The sequence below is a fragment of the Phyllostomus discolor genome, chromosome 13 (assembly GCF_004126475.2).
Source record: "Phyllostomus discolor isolate MPI-MPIP mPhyDis1 chromosome 13, mPhyDis1.pri.v3, whole genome shotgun sequence".
NCBI classification, from domain to species: domain Eukaryota; kingdom Metazoa; phylum Chordata; class Mammalia; order Chiroptera; family Phyllostomidae; genus Phyllostomus; species Phyllostomus discolor.
This window is the reverse complement of record NC_040915.2, coordinates 44,333,532-44,349,487: the sequence shown is the minus strand read 5'-3', so window position 1 is coordinate 44,349,487 and position 15,956 is coordinate 44,333,532. Positions and strand designations below refer to the sequence as shown.

General features: G+C 58.3%; 2 protein-coding genes across 2 annotated transcripts; one reads left to right on the top strand and one right to left on the bottom strand.

Moving 5' to 3' along the window:
* Nucleotides 1-6: 6 nt before the first annotated feature.
* Nucleotides 7-3,617, top strand: B3GNT4 (UDP-GlcNAc:betaGal beta-1,3-N-acetylglucosaminyltransferase 4). Its single transcript, XM_028528666.2, has 2 exons — nt 7-248; nt 2,404-3,617. The coding sequence occupies exon 2, from the start codon at nt 2,412-2,414 to the stop codon at nt 3,483-3,485; it is 1,074 nt and encodes a 357-aa protein (XP_028384467.1). The 5' UTR covers nt 7-248; nt 2,404-2,411; the 3' UTR covers nt 3,486-3,617.
* A 131-nt stretch (nt 3,618-3,748) lies between these two features.
* On the bottom strand, nt 3,749-13,515 carry DIABLO (diablo IAP-binding mitochondrial protein). The gene is made up of 6 exons (XM_028528299.2): nt 13,414-13,515; nt 12,539-12,665; nt 7,417-7,548; nt 6,686-6,796; nt 6,453-6,549; nt 3,749-4,591 (listed from the first exon to the last, which is right to left on the bottom strand). Exons 1-6 carry the CDS (start codon nt 13,461-13,463, stop codon nt 4,398-4,400), a joined length of 711 nt encoding a protein of 236 aa, XP_028384100.1. The 5' UTR covers nt 13,464-13,515; the 3' UTR covers nt 3,749-4,397.
* Nucleotides 13,516-15,956: the final 2,441 nt, after the last annotated feature.

Here is a 15,956-nt window from a genome sequence, read left to right as displayed (position 1 = left end):
CCCGGGCAGGCCCAGCCACTCTGCGCGTAGGGCCGGGGCGGGGAGCCGTGGAGACCCCAGGGGGGAGGGGCTAGTCTCTGCAAGCCCCGCCCGCTTGTGGGCGTGACCTCCACGCACGGGCCGCCGCCGGGCCCCGCCCACCACCCTGGCTGAGCGAGGTGCGTGCGGCTGGAGCTCCGGGTCTGCGCTCCGCGGCTGGCGCTGCTCGCCTAACCCGTCGCCCGTGCCCGACGGGCGGCAAGGCTCAGGTAGGTCCTCGAGGCGCGGTTCGTGTCCGGCCGGGACGCCTGGAGCCCCGCTGCTGGGAGGGGCGCCCCAGCTGTCCCGGGGACGCCGGAACCCCCCCCGGCGGCGCAGGGTCTGGCCGCGGCGGGCTTGTCGCTTTCCTCTTTCCCCGCTGTGACCAGAGCGACCGAGCCGGGCGTCGGGGACCGGCCCAGCCTGGGTCGGCAGCCTGGACCGCTTGCCCCGACGCCTCGACGCGCGCTAGCGGCTCGTGCGCTCAGGCCCGGAGGGGTGTTCCCCGCGGGGCCCCTGGTTCGTGCTTTGCGACCCCACGGCCCCACAGAGCCTCAGAGTGAAAGGAACGAGCCAGCCCTCGGCTCTGCCGAGTCGTGACGTGTCGGGTCCCTGGGCCCTGTGAGGACCCGAGGCGGCTGTCACCCCAGAAACCATTGCAGACCCTTGGGACTCAGCACCTCACTTAGAGGGGGGTCGTGAACTCGCCGAAGCCTGGCGTGGGGGCTCTGCGGAGGGCAGGAGAAGCCGCTCGGCGGGTGCTGGCGAGGAAGCGCAGGAGGCGCGGGTGGGGCGCGGAGGCTGCGGGTCTCCGCTTGTGGGCAGCGGGGGCCGCCGCGAGGCTGGGGCGCAGTGGGAGCGCGGTGGGCAGAGCGCTCGGGCCGCTGAGACACGCGCAAACCCCTGCCCCTTGCTTTGCGCGCTTCTCGGGGACTGGCACCGCCACCCACCCGGGGCGCCGTCCACGCTTGAAACCCATTTCCCACACCTGAAACCCACCTGGCTCCTCCGCCGCGCAACCGCCGCCCTGGCCGCACCTGCGTCCCAAGGCGCATTTTCGCCTGGGCCCTGCTCCCACCGCGGGCCGTCCACGGGCCGTGGTCTACCGGGGCAGCGGCGGCGGCGGCTTTCTGAACGACCTCGTTCCTGCCCTGCCTCCTGGGGCCCCGGGGCCGCCGTCGCCCCGGACGCTTCCCCAGCCCCTCTCCGCGGCCTGCGCGTGGACTCCGCTGCCGCCTCCCGCGGGTCTGTCCCCAGGCTCCCGCACAGCAGCCTCCTCCTGCCTCAGGAGCCCCGCACCTGGCTGTCCCCGCCGGCTGGCGCGCTATCCCCCAGACCGCCACGCGTTCGGCCCCTTACTCCATTCAGTTCTTGCTCACATGTCCTTTATCCGGGTGGGCCCTCTAAACCACCGTGCGCCGGACAACACCCGGTCCCCAGACTCTGACGCTGCTGGGATGTCCTCAGTACCAGCTGGCATTCCTGCCGGTGCTTAGGGTCTGTCCCTCCTCTGGAGGGCTGTGCCCCTGGCCCCAACACCCTGAGGCCGTGCTGGTAGACTGGGTGGACACGATGGCCTGTCAGGTGAGGACAGTGGGGGCAAGGGGTGAAGAGGGGCTCTAGGGCTGGGCTTTGCTGCCCGGAGCCTGGGGCAGGGGCCTCTGCCGGCCTGTCTCTCGCATCCTCCTGGGAGTCCTGCCGAGACAGCCTGGAGGCTGCAAGCAGCAGGGGGCCGTCCCGGGCGTCTCCGGCCTTCCCACTAGCCAGCTGCTCCCCCTGCGCCTGTGGCTGGTCACTAACCCCCAGTTTGGCTCCCAGGAAACCCAGGTCCCTTCAGGGGGTGGGCCCTGTGGTGGCTGCCACTGTCTCCTGCTCTGTTGGGGCTGTGACCTGGGTGGGGATGGCACTCAACACAGGGCCTACCACCAGCAGACCAGACCCCAGACTTTTTGGGCATCGTGACTTGAGATGCGGGGGCCCGGGATGTCACGTTTGGCGGTTAGAATGAATTGTACCCGAAGGCAGACTAGCTCTGTGCCACCGTCACTCAAGGATGTCATTAAGGTGCTGGAGTTCCACGGGGAAATGCTGAAAACACTCACGGCGCCTCAGTTCTAACGTGGCTGCCAGTCACTTTGGGGGAAAGTTGACCTAAGAGCCCTCTGACAGGCAGAGCAGGTGTGCTTACTCTGTCCTCAAGGAGGACGACTCGGGAAAGAGCCGGAGAGCAGGCTGAAATGAATAATTAAGTCCCCAAGGCCAGCTGGCACTTAGACGCTGGCTTGCGGGTAGCTGTGGCTCTTGGGCCCTGGGGGGCGGGACTGGGCAGCCCACTGAGGTGGAGCCCACTGAGGCGGTGCCCACTGACGCGCTCTCCCCTTGCAGGCCCCGGCATGTTCCGCAGGCTGGGCTGGCTGGTGCTGTACAGTCTGGCCGCGCTGCTGCTCAGCTGCCTGCTCTTCCTGAGGAAGGAGGCCAGGCCGGCGGGGGCCCCCACAGCCCGCCAGCCCTTCTGGGCGCCCCCGGGGCCCCGCCGCAGCCTGTGTCCACCCAACCACACGGTGACCAATGCCTCCCTGTCCCTGCCTAGCCGTCACCGCCTCTTCTTGACCTATCGCCACTGCCGCAACTTCTCCATCTTGCTGGAGCCTTCGGGCTGTGCCGAGGACATCTTTCTGCTCCTGGCCATCAAGTCACAGCCTGGCCACGTGGAGCGGCGTGCAGCCATCCGCAGCACATGGGGACGGGCAGGGGGCTGGGCGAGGGGCCGGCAGCTGAAGCTGGTGTTCCTCCTGGGGGTGGCGGGACCCGCACCCCCCGCCCAGCTGCTGGCCTATGAGAGTCGGGAGTTTGATGACATCCTGCAGTGGGACTTCGCCGAGGACTTCTTCAACCTGACCCTCAAGGAGCTGCACCTGCAGCGCTGGGTGGCGGCTGCCTGTCCCCAAGCACACTTCGTGCTAAAGGGAGATGACGACGTTTTTGTCCATGTCCCCAACGTCCTGGAGTTCCTGGATGGCTGGGACCCAGCCCAGGACCTCCTGGTGGGAGATGTCATCCGCCAGGCTCTCCCCAACAGGAACACCAAGGTCAAGTACTTCATCCCACCCTCCATGTACAGGGCCCGCCACTACCCGCCCTATGCTGGGGGCGGGGGGTACGTCATGTCCAGAGCCACCGTGCAGCACCTGCAAGCAGCCGTGGAAGAGGCCGAACTCTTCCCCATCGATGACGTCTTTGTGGGCATGTGCCTGCGGAAGCTGGGGGTGAGCCCTGTGCACCACGCCGGCTTCAAGACATTCGGCATACGGCGGCCCCTGGACCCCCTGGACCCCTGCCTGTACAGAGGGCTGCTCCTGGTGCACCGCCTCAGCCCCCTGGAGATGTGGACCATGTGGGCACTGGTGACAGACGAGGGGCTCAAGTGCACAGCTGCTCCTTTGTCCCAGCTCCGAGGGGTGGGCTGAGGAAGTGGGCTGAGTGGGGATTTTCCTGTCATGAGAATCAACAAACTTGAAACTTGACCTGTGACTGTCTACAGGAAATGCTTAGTTTTTGTCACCTCCCTTCTAACTTTGATTAAAAACACTGCAACCTGGCTAACTTGTACCGCACGTGTTGAATGGGAGCTAGGACTCCACGGGGGGGTGGGGACTGCTGGAGCCCTGTGGGGCTGGACCAGCCTCGGGGGGGGGGGGGGGGGCAAAGTAGGAGGCTGCCGAGGACCCCAGAAGACACACACATTTTTTTAAATGCAAAACAACATTCTTCTCCTTCATACACAGCAGAGAAATCGAGGGAGGGGGCACGAGAAGCGTGTGTCGGCCAGTCCTGCTGAGAGCCCCAGGTCAGCACTCCGCGTCGTCTCCTGAGAACGGGGGTTGGGCTCCCTGGCCTGAGCTGGCCTCACAGGGCAGCGGGGCCAGGTCAGAGACGGCGATGGAGACGCTTACAAAGAAATCGTACAAGCAGGACAGGCCCCTCTCTCCCTAAAACTCACGTCTTTATGGAGGGAGCAAACACTAAACCCTATTTGAAAATCGAACACAGCCGGAAACAGGTTAAAACAGCTACTGAACTTGTGGGCACGACAAAAAAGGACCCCTCTCTCCGGCCAGGTTGGTGAGATGCTCTGGGCGGGAGGTAAAAAGGTCGATGGGTGAGAGGACAGCTGTGCTGAGTGGGGTGCAACGGTAAACGGGGTGCTGCGCCCCGGGCTAAGAACCAGGTCCAGTGTGAGCCTGAGACCAAGAGGAGGGGTTGGGCACTCACAGCTCACAAGGGCCTCAGGCCTGGCGGGCCAGGGCAGGACCTCCCCGTGCAGAGAAGGCTGCGCCGAGCCCGGGCGGAGCGGCAGACGTGGGCCTCGGCTCAGGCCCTCAATCCTCACGCAGGTAGGCCTCCTGCTCCTGCTCAGCCCTGTCGTCCCCTTCCTGCACTTTCTGACGGAGTTCTTCTGTCTGTGCTTCTGCCAACTTGGTCTCTGCTTTCTGGGAGAGCTGGCGCACCTCCTGCACCTGCGACTTCACCAGCTGAATGTGATTCCTGGCAGTTATGGAGGCCTGGTCTGCTCCTGCCAAGAGACGGGATGACACACTGAGCATGCACACGGGGCAGGTGCGAGTGGACACAAGGACCAGCGCCCGGCGGGCTCCACGGCTGCCATCTGCACCCCCTTGGAGCCCCACGCCCTGCCGTCCCCGCCAGCCTTCTCTCTGCAGAGCAGACAATGCTAATTCCATGCTCAGGTCTGCATTTTACTCTTTACTGTCAAAATCCTAGCATTTGTCTCCAGCTCCGAGTAGCTATCATAATTATTAAATGCAATTCTCACAAGCTTTATAAACTACATAGCTCCTAATATAGATGTTTTATGAATTTGTTTTTTTATAAATTTAAGGTTTTAATTCTGCAAGTACATTTTTTTTGGACAAAGAGATCAATAATAAAACTGTCAAAGAATTCTTTCCTCACCCGAAACAGTCTTCAGAAATAACTTCCACTGGAAGTTTAAAAGGCATCTTATCTTTTAAAATGTGATCCTATACATACAGAATGCTTAGAAAAAGTTACTATAAGTTTACACAATAGCACTAATGGTAATTGTTAAACATATTTTGCAATTTTGTTTAAAAATGTTTTCAAGCTCTGTGATTTTTTTTTAAAAAGATTTTAGAGAGGGGAAGAGAGGAAGAAAGAGGGGGAGAAACATCAATGTGTGGTAGCCTCTCGTGGGCCCCCCACCAGGAACCTGGCCTGCAACCCAGGCCTGTGTCCTGACTGAGAATCGAACTGGCGGTCCTCAGGTTCATAGGACAGTGCCCAGTCCACTGAGCCGCACCAGCCAGGGCACATCCAGAGCCTTTCTGAGCCCTTGCGGTCAGTGCCGGGACGTGTGCTTTCCAGGCAGGGCTCACGTGCACTTGTCTGTGTCTCTCCGCCAGCCGCAAGCCTGCCCCGTGAGTGGCGGCGGCGGCCTGGTGAGTCCCACTGGGGCACCCCAGCCACCCCCCCACTCGCCGCGCCCGGACCCTGCTCCCACCCCAGGGTCACCACCACCGTCGTGTGCTCTCAGCACTTGTTTCACTCTTCACTCCCGCCCTGTTGCCGTGCTCTCTGATTCTTTGTTATTGTTGTTTTTACTTAGAAAAAAATCTTTTCTGTCCTTTTTAAGACTTGGTGTTTTAACACACTGGTTTCTTACTAAGAGCTGCTCCTGGCTATAATTTCTGTGAGCCAGCTCTTTGGGAACAGTCAGGTAAGGGGGGTTTCCCTCAAAGTACATTTAATTTAAAAAACTCTTCTGCTTACGCCCAGTGGATGGACAGTGATGTTCAAAGAACAAAGCAGCCTGCTGAGTGAGTAGCTGCATTTTCTATCCCGAGGCACCAAGGTGCGAAGCAGGAGGCCCAGCCTGCCAGGGGCAGAGGCGTGAGACCCTGCTCTGCCCGTGTGCGGCCTGCCTCCCGCTGCACAGCGCCCTGAGTGAGTCCCTTAGCCCCTCGCCCCTCGGTTTCTTCACCTGTCAAGTGGGAATCACAACAGGTCCTCCTTTAAGGGACCTCTGGGGGTTCAATTAAAAGTGCCTACAAAATGTTTCCCACAAAGCCTAAACAGACAAATATTAGTCATTCATTAACTGGCTTTTAAAAAATAAAATGCTTAAAAACTATTTGAAGACATTTTCTAATTGGCGGTAGTTTTATCATTTCATTATTTTCCGTCTTCTAGATGCCGACAACCTCGCTCCTGCTGGGCTGGCCTGCAGGGGCAGTCACCTTCCCACCGCACAGACAGAAGGTTGGCTGGGTGCCCTGGAGACGGGGACCGTCTCTCACCGAGCCACAGCCACAGCGGGCCCCAGCCCGCCTGGCCCCAGCCCCCCTTTTACGGCTGAAAGACCAACGGCGCCTCCACAGCGAAGACCGGCCTACCCGTGTGGTACGCAGCCTCCGCCGCCATCTCGGACAGACTGACCGCCGTCATCCAGGTGGTCTCCAGCTTCAAGTACTCCTGCTGTTTTGAAGTCATCTGGAAGTCAAACAACATGCATCAGACCCCACGGAGAGGGGGAGCACGTGTACACGCACTTCAACACGGAAGATTCGGGGAACGGTTACCGGCCAGACCCTCAGCCCAGTCGTTCGGATGCCACCGTGAGGCTCACCTCGACCCGGGCTCCTATGATCACCTGCCACACCTCGTCCTCCTCCTGCGAGTTCATCTTCCCGAGTAAGTTTGTGTACTGGCGGTACAGAGAGACCAGGGTGTAGACGGCCTGCAAACAGACAAGAAGTCGATGTGAACCAAGCGAGGCATGCCAGGCAGGGGCAGGAAGACCGCCGCCTCCGCCACGGCAGACTGCCCTCAGCCCTTCAGCCTCACGGGCACCGCCCTGCTGTGTGAGGTCGGGCGCCAGTCCAGGATCGTAGCTCCGCTGGTCAGTTTTTGTGTTTCTAAAAGCTTGTTAGTAACTCAGACATAGAGAGAAAACACAATGCAGAAGGGAACTCAGGAAGCTGAGAAAAGGGCTGCCGGAAAACACATGTAAAACAGAGGAGGAGAATTTCAAACGGCTGTGACTGCCCACGGGCCCTCCGTCGGCGCAGGTCAGGGGTCTCCAGGCTGCCCTCGCAGAGCAGCCCCGCACGGCTGCCGGTGCTGGGCCCCGGGCCCTTTTCACCCCCGACTCAACCACATCAGCTTGGTTCCCCGTCTCATAAACTGGACTACTACAGGTAAGGTTTTTCTTTTAAAAACCAGAGATTCAGATCAGGGGATGAGAGTCTTTTAGGCTTTGTGGCCCTAGAGTTTGTTGCAGCTATTAGACCGGACACGTGCTGTGAGCCAGCCTGCTCGCTGCCGGTCCAGACCGAGGCCGGACAGGAGGACACTCACCTTGGTGTACTCAGTGATGGCTTCGATCAGTGCATAGGTGGTCTGCGAGAGGAAGGTGGAGGTGCTGTCCGTTACCAGGGACACCGCTCTTCGCATCAGCGCGTCGTTACTGAGAGAATGAGGTTCCGTTTTCTGAAAAAGACACACATTTTCTCACTCAGCTCCCGAAGCTGGAGCGGAGGAGGGCGTCACGGCCAGCCACGTGCAAACGTGACTCCCACGCTGCAACTGCACTGCTCTGTACCAGCTGCTGCTTTTAAAGCTTCAGTTTGGCTAAAGGTAATTAATAGAAATAATTCCAGAATGTGCTTTCTACCTGCTTTTATTCTTTAGTCTCTACTCCAAAAAGCAAAGTATTTCTTTACATCAAAAGCTAGTAATTATACACAACAGATTTCATGAAGTTATGATCCACTCATCACCACAGGGCTAGAGGCTCAGGACAGAAAGACAGAAAACTACTCTCGCCCTCCAAGACTTGAGACAGGCTGGCGCGCGCAGAAAGCGCGACAGTCAGTGCACCCGAGCACCGTGGGCGCCGCGGCGGCGGCCCGCAGGGCTGCAGTCGGGCGCACGCAGGGGAGTGCTGGCTCCGGTGCTGACCGAGAACAGCTGAGAAAAGGCTCACAGAGTCGAGGACTAAACGGAGCAGAAGAAAGTAAATGGGCGGAGGGGGAGGGCGAGGCTGAGCAGAATGAGCAGCACAGTCTTAGTGGGAAGCCCCACACTCTGACCCCAGCTATTGTGTTTAAAGAAAGCCATTATCACTATCCGACTCTGCCTTTCACTTCCTCAGCAGAGCATCTGCTGTACTAGAACTAACAGAGAAACCAATCCCTCTGTCATCTATTGTCTCGTTCTCGCTGCAGTAGTCAAGAGATATCCTTGACAATGAATGAATCAAGAATTTACTGTACTTCTATCTCGTTCAACCCGATAATTAAGTATTCTTTGTGTACCGTGCACCGAGAGGCTAGGCAGGGAGGAACGACGTTCTCCGTGCTCCCGAGAAGGTGACTCTGACATCCTGATAACTGAGGTGCTCACGGTGCCCGCATCGTACACGCACTCTCACCTGTTCCTCACGACAGCCCAGGGCCACCGCTTCCTTTGACAGGCGAGGCGAGGACGCGCAGAGCAGCCGTGTGGCTTCCCCGAAAAGTATCCCGTCTACGCCCCTCACTCCGAGGCCTCCGTCCTGCTCTGCTGACCCCCCCAGGAGGGTGCCACGTGCAGTTGTCACACATCGCAACATGCAACGTGGAGTGGTCAGAGAGGGGACTGGTGGGCCAGGCCAGGGGCCAGGCCAGGGCCCAGACAAGGATTTGGGCCTGAGGACAGACAGCCCGGATGAGAATGGCGGGCCTCTGGGTTAGAAGACACGACAACGAGAAGGATGCACGCATTCAGAGGGTGTTCAGGAGGCGAGCGGGGCTGGGGCTGGTGGCACAAAGTGAGGAGGGAGCACAGGGACAGTGGGGTGGACTTGAGTCCTGCCACACAATGGAGAACCACTGCAGTTCTGAGGAACAGAACTGTTCCTGCAGGAGAACGACCACAGGCTCCTGTCGCGTGGCCCAGAAACGGAAGGAAGCGGGGCTCACGAATGGAATGTGAACTGAGAGCAGACAAGCCCCAGGAAGCCCTAGCTGTGGCTGAAAGGGGCCTGCTGGCCAAGCAAAGGCTTTAGGGTTAAAAGAGTCACCGGTGTGCAGCGGTGAGGGCTGCAGGGAGGCACCGACAGGTGAGGGCTTGCTCGGAGGATACCGAAAATACTCGCAGTAAATGGAATTAACCTTGTGACACGCACACCAGGGGAACCCCCCCAAAAGCCTGGAATTTATGAAAAATTATGTATTCTAACAAGTTTAAACTTCAGTCACCTTCAAAGTACTCTCCATTTTATGCAATATACCTGTCGAGACTGTTTTTTCCATCGCTTCTGCCATTTTTTGTTTCACCTTTTCCACATCAGCAAACCGTTTGCCTCTGAGGACTTTTTTTATCTGGGGTGGGTCACTGGGGGCGAGACTGGGTGAGTACAGAGGGCGGGGCACAGGGGTCATAATGTTTTTGGTCAAAAACTGCTGAACACTCAGCACAGTGTGGGCAGGTGTGCTCATAAATCACCTGTCATGAAACGGGCAGATGTGTTGAAGGAACCTTAAAAAAAAAAATTTCACTGAGTCAAACCCAGCCTCTCACCACAACACCAGCCGGTGCACTGATGCAGATGGGTTCCTAGGACACTCACCAGTGGAGCGAGCCTGTCCTACAAGGGGCCGCCCTCCAGAAGATTCCAGGGCTTTTCTTGGGCCCCCCCTCCTGTAAGTATCAGGAATGTTTCGCTGAAATGGGTTTGCCGGGTTCCTGTTTAGTTCTCCCTTCCCAACAAAGCAGGCACCACTCTCACGCCAGCTGTCCACGTGACAATCCCCTTCAGATGTCTCAGACCGTCATTTCCAAAACTGAACTCCTGCCTCTTCCCCCCCAAGCCTCTTCCTCTCTGCCCCAGGAAATGGCAGCTCCACTCTTTCTGTTGCTTAGGCCTTTCAGTCAGTGGGCTCCAGGTTCTATGCTAACCCATCAGCGGCCCCGCGGACCACAGGGGGCCAGCTTCTCCCCCCTCCACTGCTGCCCACCCAGACCAAGAGCACTATCATCTCATGCCTGGACTCCTCTTCGTCTTCCCAGCTCCACACACACCTTTAAAAAGTTGTATCAGTAAATTACTTGATACTGTATATAGAAAACCCTAAAGCCTCCACCCAAAAACTATTAGAACTAATAAATGAATTCAGTCAAGTTGCAGGATACAGAACCAACATACAGAAACTGGTGCATTTCTATACACCAATAACAAATTATCAGAGAAATTAAGAAAAAAAACCCATGTACAACTGCAGAAGAAGTATAAGGTACCCAGGAATAAATTTAACCAAAGAGATGAAAGACCCGTACTCTGAAAACCGTACGACACTGAAGAAAGAAACTGAACGAGACACGACTAAGTAGAAGGATGTATCTTGCTCATGGACTGGGAGGATTAACATTGTTAAATGTCCTTACTACTTAGAGTGATACACAGATTCGACGCAGCCCCTCATAAAATACCAGTGGTGCTGTTCTCAGAATTAAAACTAATCCTTAAATTTATGTGAAACCATAAAAGTCCCCCAAAACCAAATAAATCTTGAGAAAGAACAAAGTGGGAAGTATCATTCTCCCTGATACCAAACCATACCACAAACTTACAATAATCACACAGTACAGTACTGGCAAAAAATAAATGAAAAAATGAAAACAACAACAACAACAACAACAACAGTGGACTAGAATACAGAGACCAGAAGCAAATCCTTGCCTATATGGTTAATTAATCCATGAAAAAGGAGGCAAACATACAAATGGAGTAAAGACATCTCCTCAGTAAGTGGTGTTGGCAAAACTGGACAGATACATGCAAAAAAATGAAAATGGACCACTGTCTTATACAATATACAAAAAGAAGTAATTTATTATAGAAGGTTCTACACATTTACCATATTTAAACTGAAAATGGATTAAAGACATAAACATTAGGCCTGAAACCATTAAACTCTTACGAGAAAACACAGGCAGTAAACTGCAACATCACCCTTAGCAATCTTTTTAGATCCATCTCCCCGAGCAAAGGAAACACAAGACAAAAAATAACCAAATGGGACTGTATCAAACGGTACAGTTTTTGCACAGCACAGGAAGCCATCAACAAAGTGAACAGACCTACTGAATGGAGAACCTATTTGCAAATGATACATCCAGTAAGGGGTAATGTCCAAAATATGTAAGAAATCCATACAATTTAACACCAATTTCCCAGTTTAAAAGCATCAGAGGGCCCCGGTGGGCAGTGCAGTTGGTTGGAGCGTCTCCCCGATTGCCCACGGTTGCTCATTTGACCCCCTGTCAGGGCCTCTACCAAAATCAGCCAAAGAACGCATTTGGAACAACAGATGTTTCTCTTAAGTCAGTAAGTAAAAAAGTTAAAAACAAATTAATAACAATTGAAAAATAAAAATAAAAATGTCAGAGGACCCAAACTTTTTCCCTAAGAGGACACACAGGTAGCAACACACAGAAGGTGCTCAGCACCGCTCTGGCCACGGGTGCGCACGGAACCCACAGGGTGGGCGCCTCCCACCCTCGGTGTGGACACAGTAACCGGCAGGCGTTGCTGAGGAAGAGGAGGGAAGGGGACCTCCCGGCACGGCTGGTGGGACTGTAAGTTAGTGGGGCCGCAATGAACACAGTGCGGAGGCTCCTCAAAACGTTGCAAACAGAGCTGCTGAACAGGCGGGGCCCCCGATAACACGGGAGCTGCTTCCAACCGCCCACACCAGCCCCAGACACAGTCCGTGAACGCCGAGCGCTGTCCTTTGAAAATACGCACTTTTTATTTTGAAGAAAGTGAATTTAAAAACGTTACATCAGCGTGTAATAGTCTCGTGTCGAGATCCTCTGTGGCCTCCTTTTCAGAAATCTAGAACTTGACAGAGGCCCACAAAGTCCAAAACGCAATCTGACGCCCCGCCGCCCGGCCCTCGGGTGACTGCTCCGCACCCGCGGGGGCGCCCTCCCTCCCTGACCCCGCTGGGCCCGGGCAGCCCCCAGGCCCCCACCGCCAACAGAACAGCTCCTCCCGGCATTTCCGGGCCGTCGCTCGTTGACCCCCGCCGCGCTTCTCACCTGGCCTCTCCCACCTGCCGGCTCGCCCCTCCTCCTCTCCCGAGGGTCGGCTTTACGACAGCTGGGGCTGCGTTTTGCTCAGTGTCCGGTGCACAAAAAACGCCCAGTGCATTTTCTTACATGAAAGACTACTGTGTTGAGAAACTGGAATACACTCTTATTTCTCTCGTTCCTCGTTCCACAACCTGACCAGCCTGACGCGCTGTTCCCACCCAGAGAGGCCAGCAGATGGGGACATTCGTGTCCGTTCAGCTCTGAGAAGGTGCCGGCACAGCGGAAGGTGTGCCGTGGGGTGGGGTGGAGGGGCGCCTCCGGGTGCTTCTCTTCCCAGGGGAGACTCGAGGAGGACGCGCCGCACCGAGGGAGCCGCGCCGAGCGCCGCCACTGCACTCACCTGGGCGATGGGAACCGCACACAGGGCCACCCCAAATCCAACGGCCACGGTCTGGTGCCATGGTCTCGCCGAGCCCGAGAAGCAGCGCTTCTTCAAGTTGGCCGCGACGGGGACACACCGCCGGTACCTGGGCACGGAAGTCGAATTCAACAAGGCAGAGCAGCCACCAGTTCGTAAAAGTCCCCCCGGCTTGGCCACGCGGGCGTCTGCAGGGAGGCGCAGGGCCGGCCCCCCAGACGGCAGGGCTCGGCGGGGAGCGAGCGAGCGAGGCGCGCTGCAGAGCCCCGGCCCGCCGCGGGGACACCGCCCCCTAGCGCCCGGGCAGCACCGCCGGCCGCGCAGGCGGGCCCAAAGGCTCTGGGGTTTTCACCGGGGGCCAGGTGTGGACGTCTACGAGGTGGACCCCGACCTTTTTCAACACCGCGAGCCCACACAAACGCTCCTGCGGGCGCGGTTTAGCGCTGGGCCTCTGGCGAGGTGTCCGAGAGCCCCCGCCGGGCGCCCGGAGCCCGCAGGCGCCGCCCAGCTCCTGGGCCCTTCTGCCCTCGGGGCGGACTCCATCAACCCGCCGCCTGCCCGGCCTTCGACGGCCAGCGGGAACTCGGGGGCAGGCCGAGCCGCCCGGGAACACAGCCGGAGGTCGGGGGGACTGGCTCCCAGCAGGGAATAACGGAAGAGCCGTCGGAGAGGAACGGCCCGGCCGAGGGCGTGGGAGGCCTCCCCGGCCGGGGCACACCCTCAGACCGCCGAGAGGGGCGGGGCGCCGCGGCCCGCTCCGCGGAGGAGGGAAGCGCGCACCGCCGCGACCCCGGCCGGGCGCTCGCTTCGTCGCCTCCCCACTCCCCTCCAGCTCTCCACCACCACCGCGGCGGTACCTGAAGAAGGACGACACGCCCCGGGACAGCCAACTCCTCAGAGTAGCCATCCCGCGACGGACGGACGCCAGACGCACACGCCGGAAGTGACGTATCTTCGTGAGCGGGGGGGCGGGGCGCGGCCTCCACTCCAGAGGGCCGGGCCCCATGACCACGCCTCTGCCCGAGGAAGCAGTCGGTATTGGACAGGCGGGGAAGGGGGGGCGGAGCTGAGGAAACGGCTGTAACGGCCGCGCTGGGTACCCAACTGCCGGAGCTTCCGCGTGGGGCGGGGCCTGCGGGCGCGGAGTGGGCGGAGCGAAGTATGCCGTCTCGAGGCGGTTTGGACTGGGGCCCGCGTCCCGGCCGCGCCCGGAGAGACGGGCCGGGCCCGGGGGCGAGGAGGATGGGAGGGGCGGGGAGCTGGAGCAGAGGCGCTGTCACTTCAGCACCAAGAAGTAGGTGGTCCAGCCGGCCAGCAGCAGCGCCCCGATGAGCACCGTGTAACTGAGGAGCACGAAGGCCAGCAGCTCCCGCAGCAGCTGCAGCACGTGGATGGTGGACGAGGCCGGCATCGCCCTGCGCCCGAGGCCCGAGGACCTGCGGGGCAGAGAACGGTTCCCGCGCACGCCCCGCCTCCAGCACACACAGCTGGGCTGCTGAGCCAGCCCTGCTCTTGGCGTGGTGAAAGCAGGCCCCGGCCTAACCCTAAGCTGGGTTAGGTCCCAGCCCTCTACAAAGTAACACTTTCCTAAGGCTAAGGAAGCCCGAAGTGCTGATTTTCTTCCTAACAGCCATCTGGACGCTGCTTGCGTTTTCACTGTAGAACTCTTTTAAGCCAGAAATCCCCCTCGTTCTTGGGCTGTGATCCGGATCTGGGCTCGCAGGACACCGCAGGCTGCCGCATTAGTCTTCATCCCCAGCCCTCTCTCCTCCCATCCACCTCCTGCATCTTTAATGCTATGAGTGCTGCTAATGGGCAAGTGGAGTCAAGCTTTCCGTTCCCATCACTAGCCCCAGCCCCAGCTGTCTGCTGCTTGGGAGGGGAAGAGACGAGAGACCCACTCCGGGAGGGGGAAGGCAGCAGGCCCTCAGTGCAATTCCCCTGGCCCCAAGGCCTGTCAATAGCAGAGCTTGAGGATCTTTGCTTTGTGGTCCGGCATGCCAACCCTTCTGCCCCACCAGGAGGTGGGTCTCGATTTGATCCTGGGCTTATCTCCTTCCCCATTGCGCTCTTGTTCATCTGCTCCGGCTGTGCGTCCACCTACTGTAACCATCACAAGCCCGCTCTTTACCCCAATCCCTGCCCTGCCCAGGAAATCCCCTCAGCGCCAGCCACTGGCTCCCCTCTCCCCATTTCACTCACTCCGCCAAGTTTCCAAGACTCCTGCTCCACGCAGCTCCCGGCTCCCTCCTGATCGGGTGTCGGAAGGCAGCTTGTGTGCACTCCAGCGATCTGGGCAGAGCTGAGGGATTCTCGGGCAGCAGCTGCACTCATCAACTAGGTGTGGTCTAGAGACCAATCACAATCTCCACGTGGTCCCTGAGCTCCCAGGGAGCTGCGCACAGGCGGTCCCAGGCCAGGCGGGGCGTTGGCAGCCCTGCCCGCCCTCTCCGCCTGGGTCACCCCCCCCCCCCCCCCCCCCCGCCGGCGGGCTCCCAGGTTGCCTGCAAAGCCTCTGACGTGGATGGGCTGAGCAGGCGGTACACCAGGGGGTATTTCATGCCCCTTCTTGTCTGCCCTCCTTCACACCGCGGCTGGGATTCAGTCCGAATCCTTTTCTGACACTCCCGTTCAGAGCAACCCCATCTGACTCTCACACTGGAAGAACCACTGTACAAATGACGTTCACCACAACCACCCTACTAAGCAAAAGCTGTTGTCACAAAAAGAAAACCACGCAAACGTGAGGGTGCGTGTGTGTGAGGGCCAGGAGCGGAGGACCAGGCGCTCCCGAGCGGCTCCAGTTCACAGACTGAGCAGGTCAGAGACTCGTCACGCCGCCACCTCCCTGATGTGCCTGCTTCCACTTTCGAGTCCCCCCCAGAGAGAAGCGAAAAGCAGCAGCCAGGACTTCAGCAAAGACAGAACAGACCCTTTCCCGGACGTGCTAGTGAAAGAAAACAGGAACCATGCCCCTGCTTCTTTTGCTTTTGTACTAGTTTGTAGTCAGGGGTTTTTTGTGGGGTTTTTTTTTTTTTTTTTGACATTAAAAAAGCAGCAGGCAGTGTGCGCACCAACCCTTTTATCAACATCATCCAGAAGCAAATGGCCCTTTAATTCGATCAGCATCTCTTATTATCAAATCATTGCCCGGCCGCAGCTCGGCGGAAAACCAGAGCAGACCATTATCAAGCTGCTCAGGAAGTCGGTCCGTAATTGCTCCCCGAGAGAATTGGTCAACTTCAGGGCTTCGGCGTCCTGCGCAGCCGCAGGGAAGAAAGTGTGGCTAAGATCAGACCCTCACCCCACACCAAAGGAACAGACGAAAAGAGAGGCTTTTAAAACAGGCCGACTCTGCCCCGACTGGTGGTGTTCAGCTGGTCGGGAGCGGTCCCACAAA

What these genes read in the sequence shown, in the direction of transcription:
- DIABLO (XM_028528299.2), bottom strand. Translation starts at nt 13,463, where the DNA reads ATGGCTACTCTGAGGAGTTGGCTGTCCCGGGGCGTGTCGTCCTTCTTC. An exon ending in TCATAGGAGCCCGGGTCGAG is followed by an intron (nt 6,550 to 6,685) that starts GTGAGCCTCACG and finishes TTTGACTTCCAG; the next exon opens with ATGACTTCAAAACAGCAGGA. An exon ending in GGAGGCTGCGTACCACACGG is followed by an intron (nt 4,592 to 6,452) that starts GTAGGCCGGTCT and finishes GTCTCTTGGCAG; the next exon opens with GAGCAGACCAGGCCTCCATA.
- B3GNT4 (XM_028528666.2), top strand. Translation starts at nt 2,412, where the DNA reads ATGTTCCGCAGGCTGGGCTGGCTGGTGCTGTACAGTCTGGCCGCGCTG.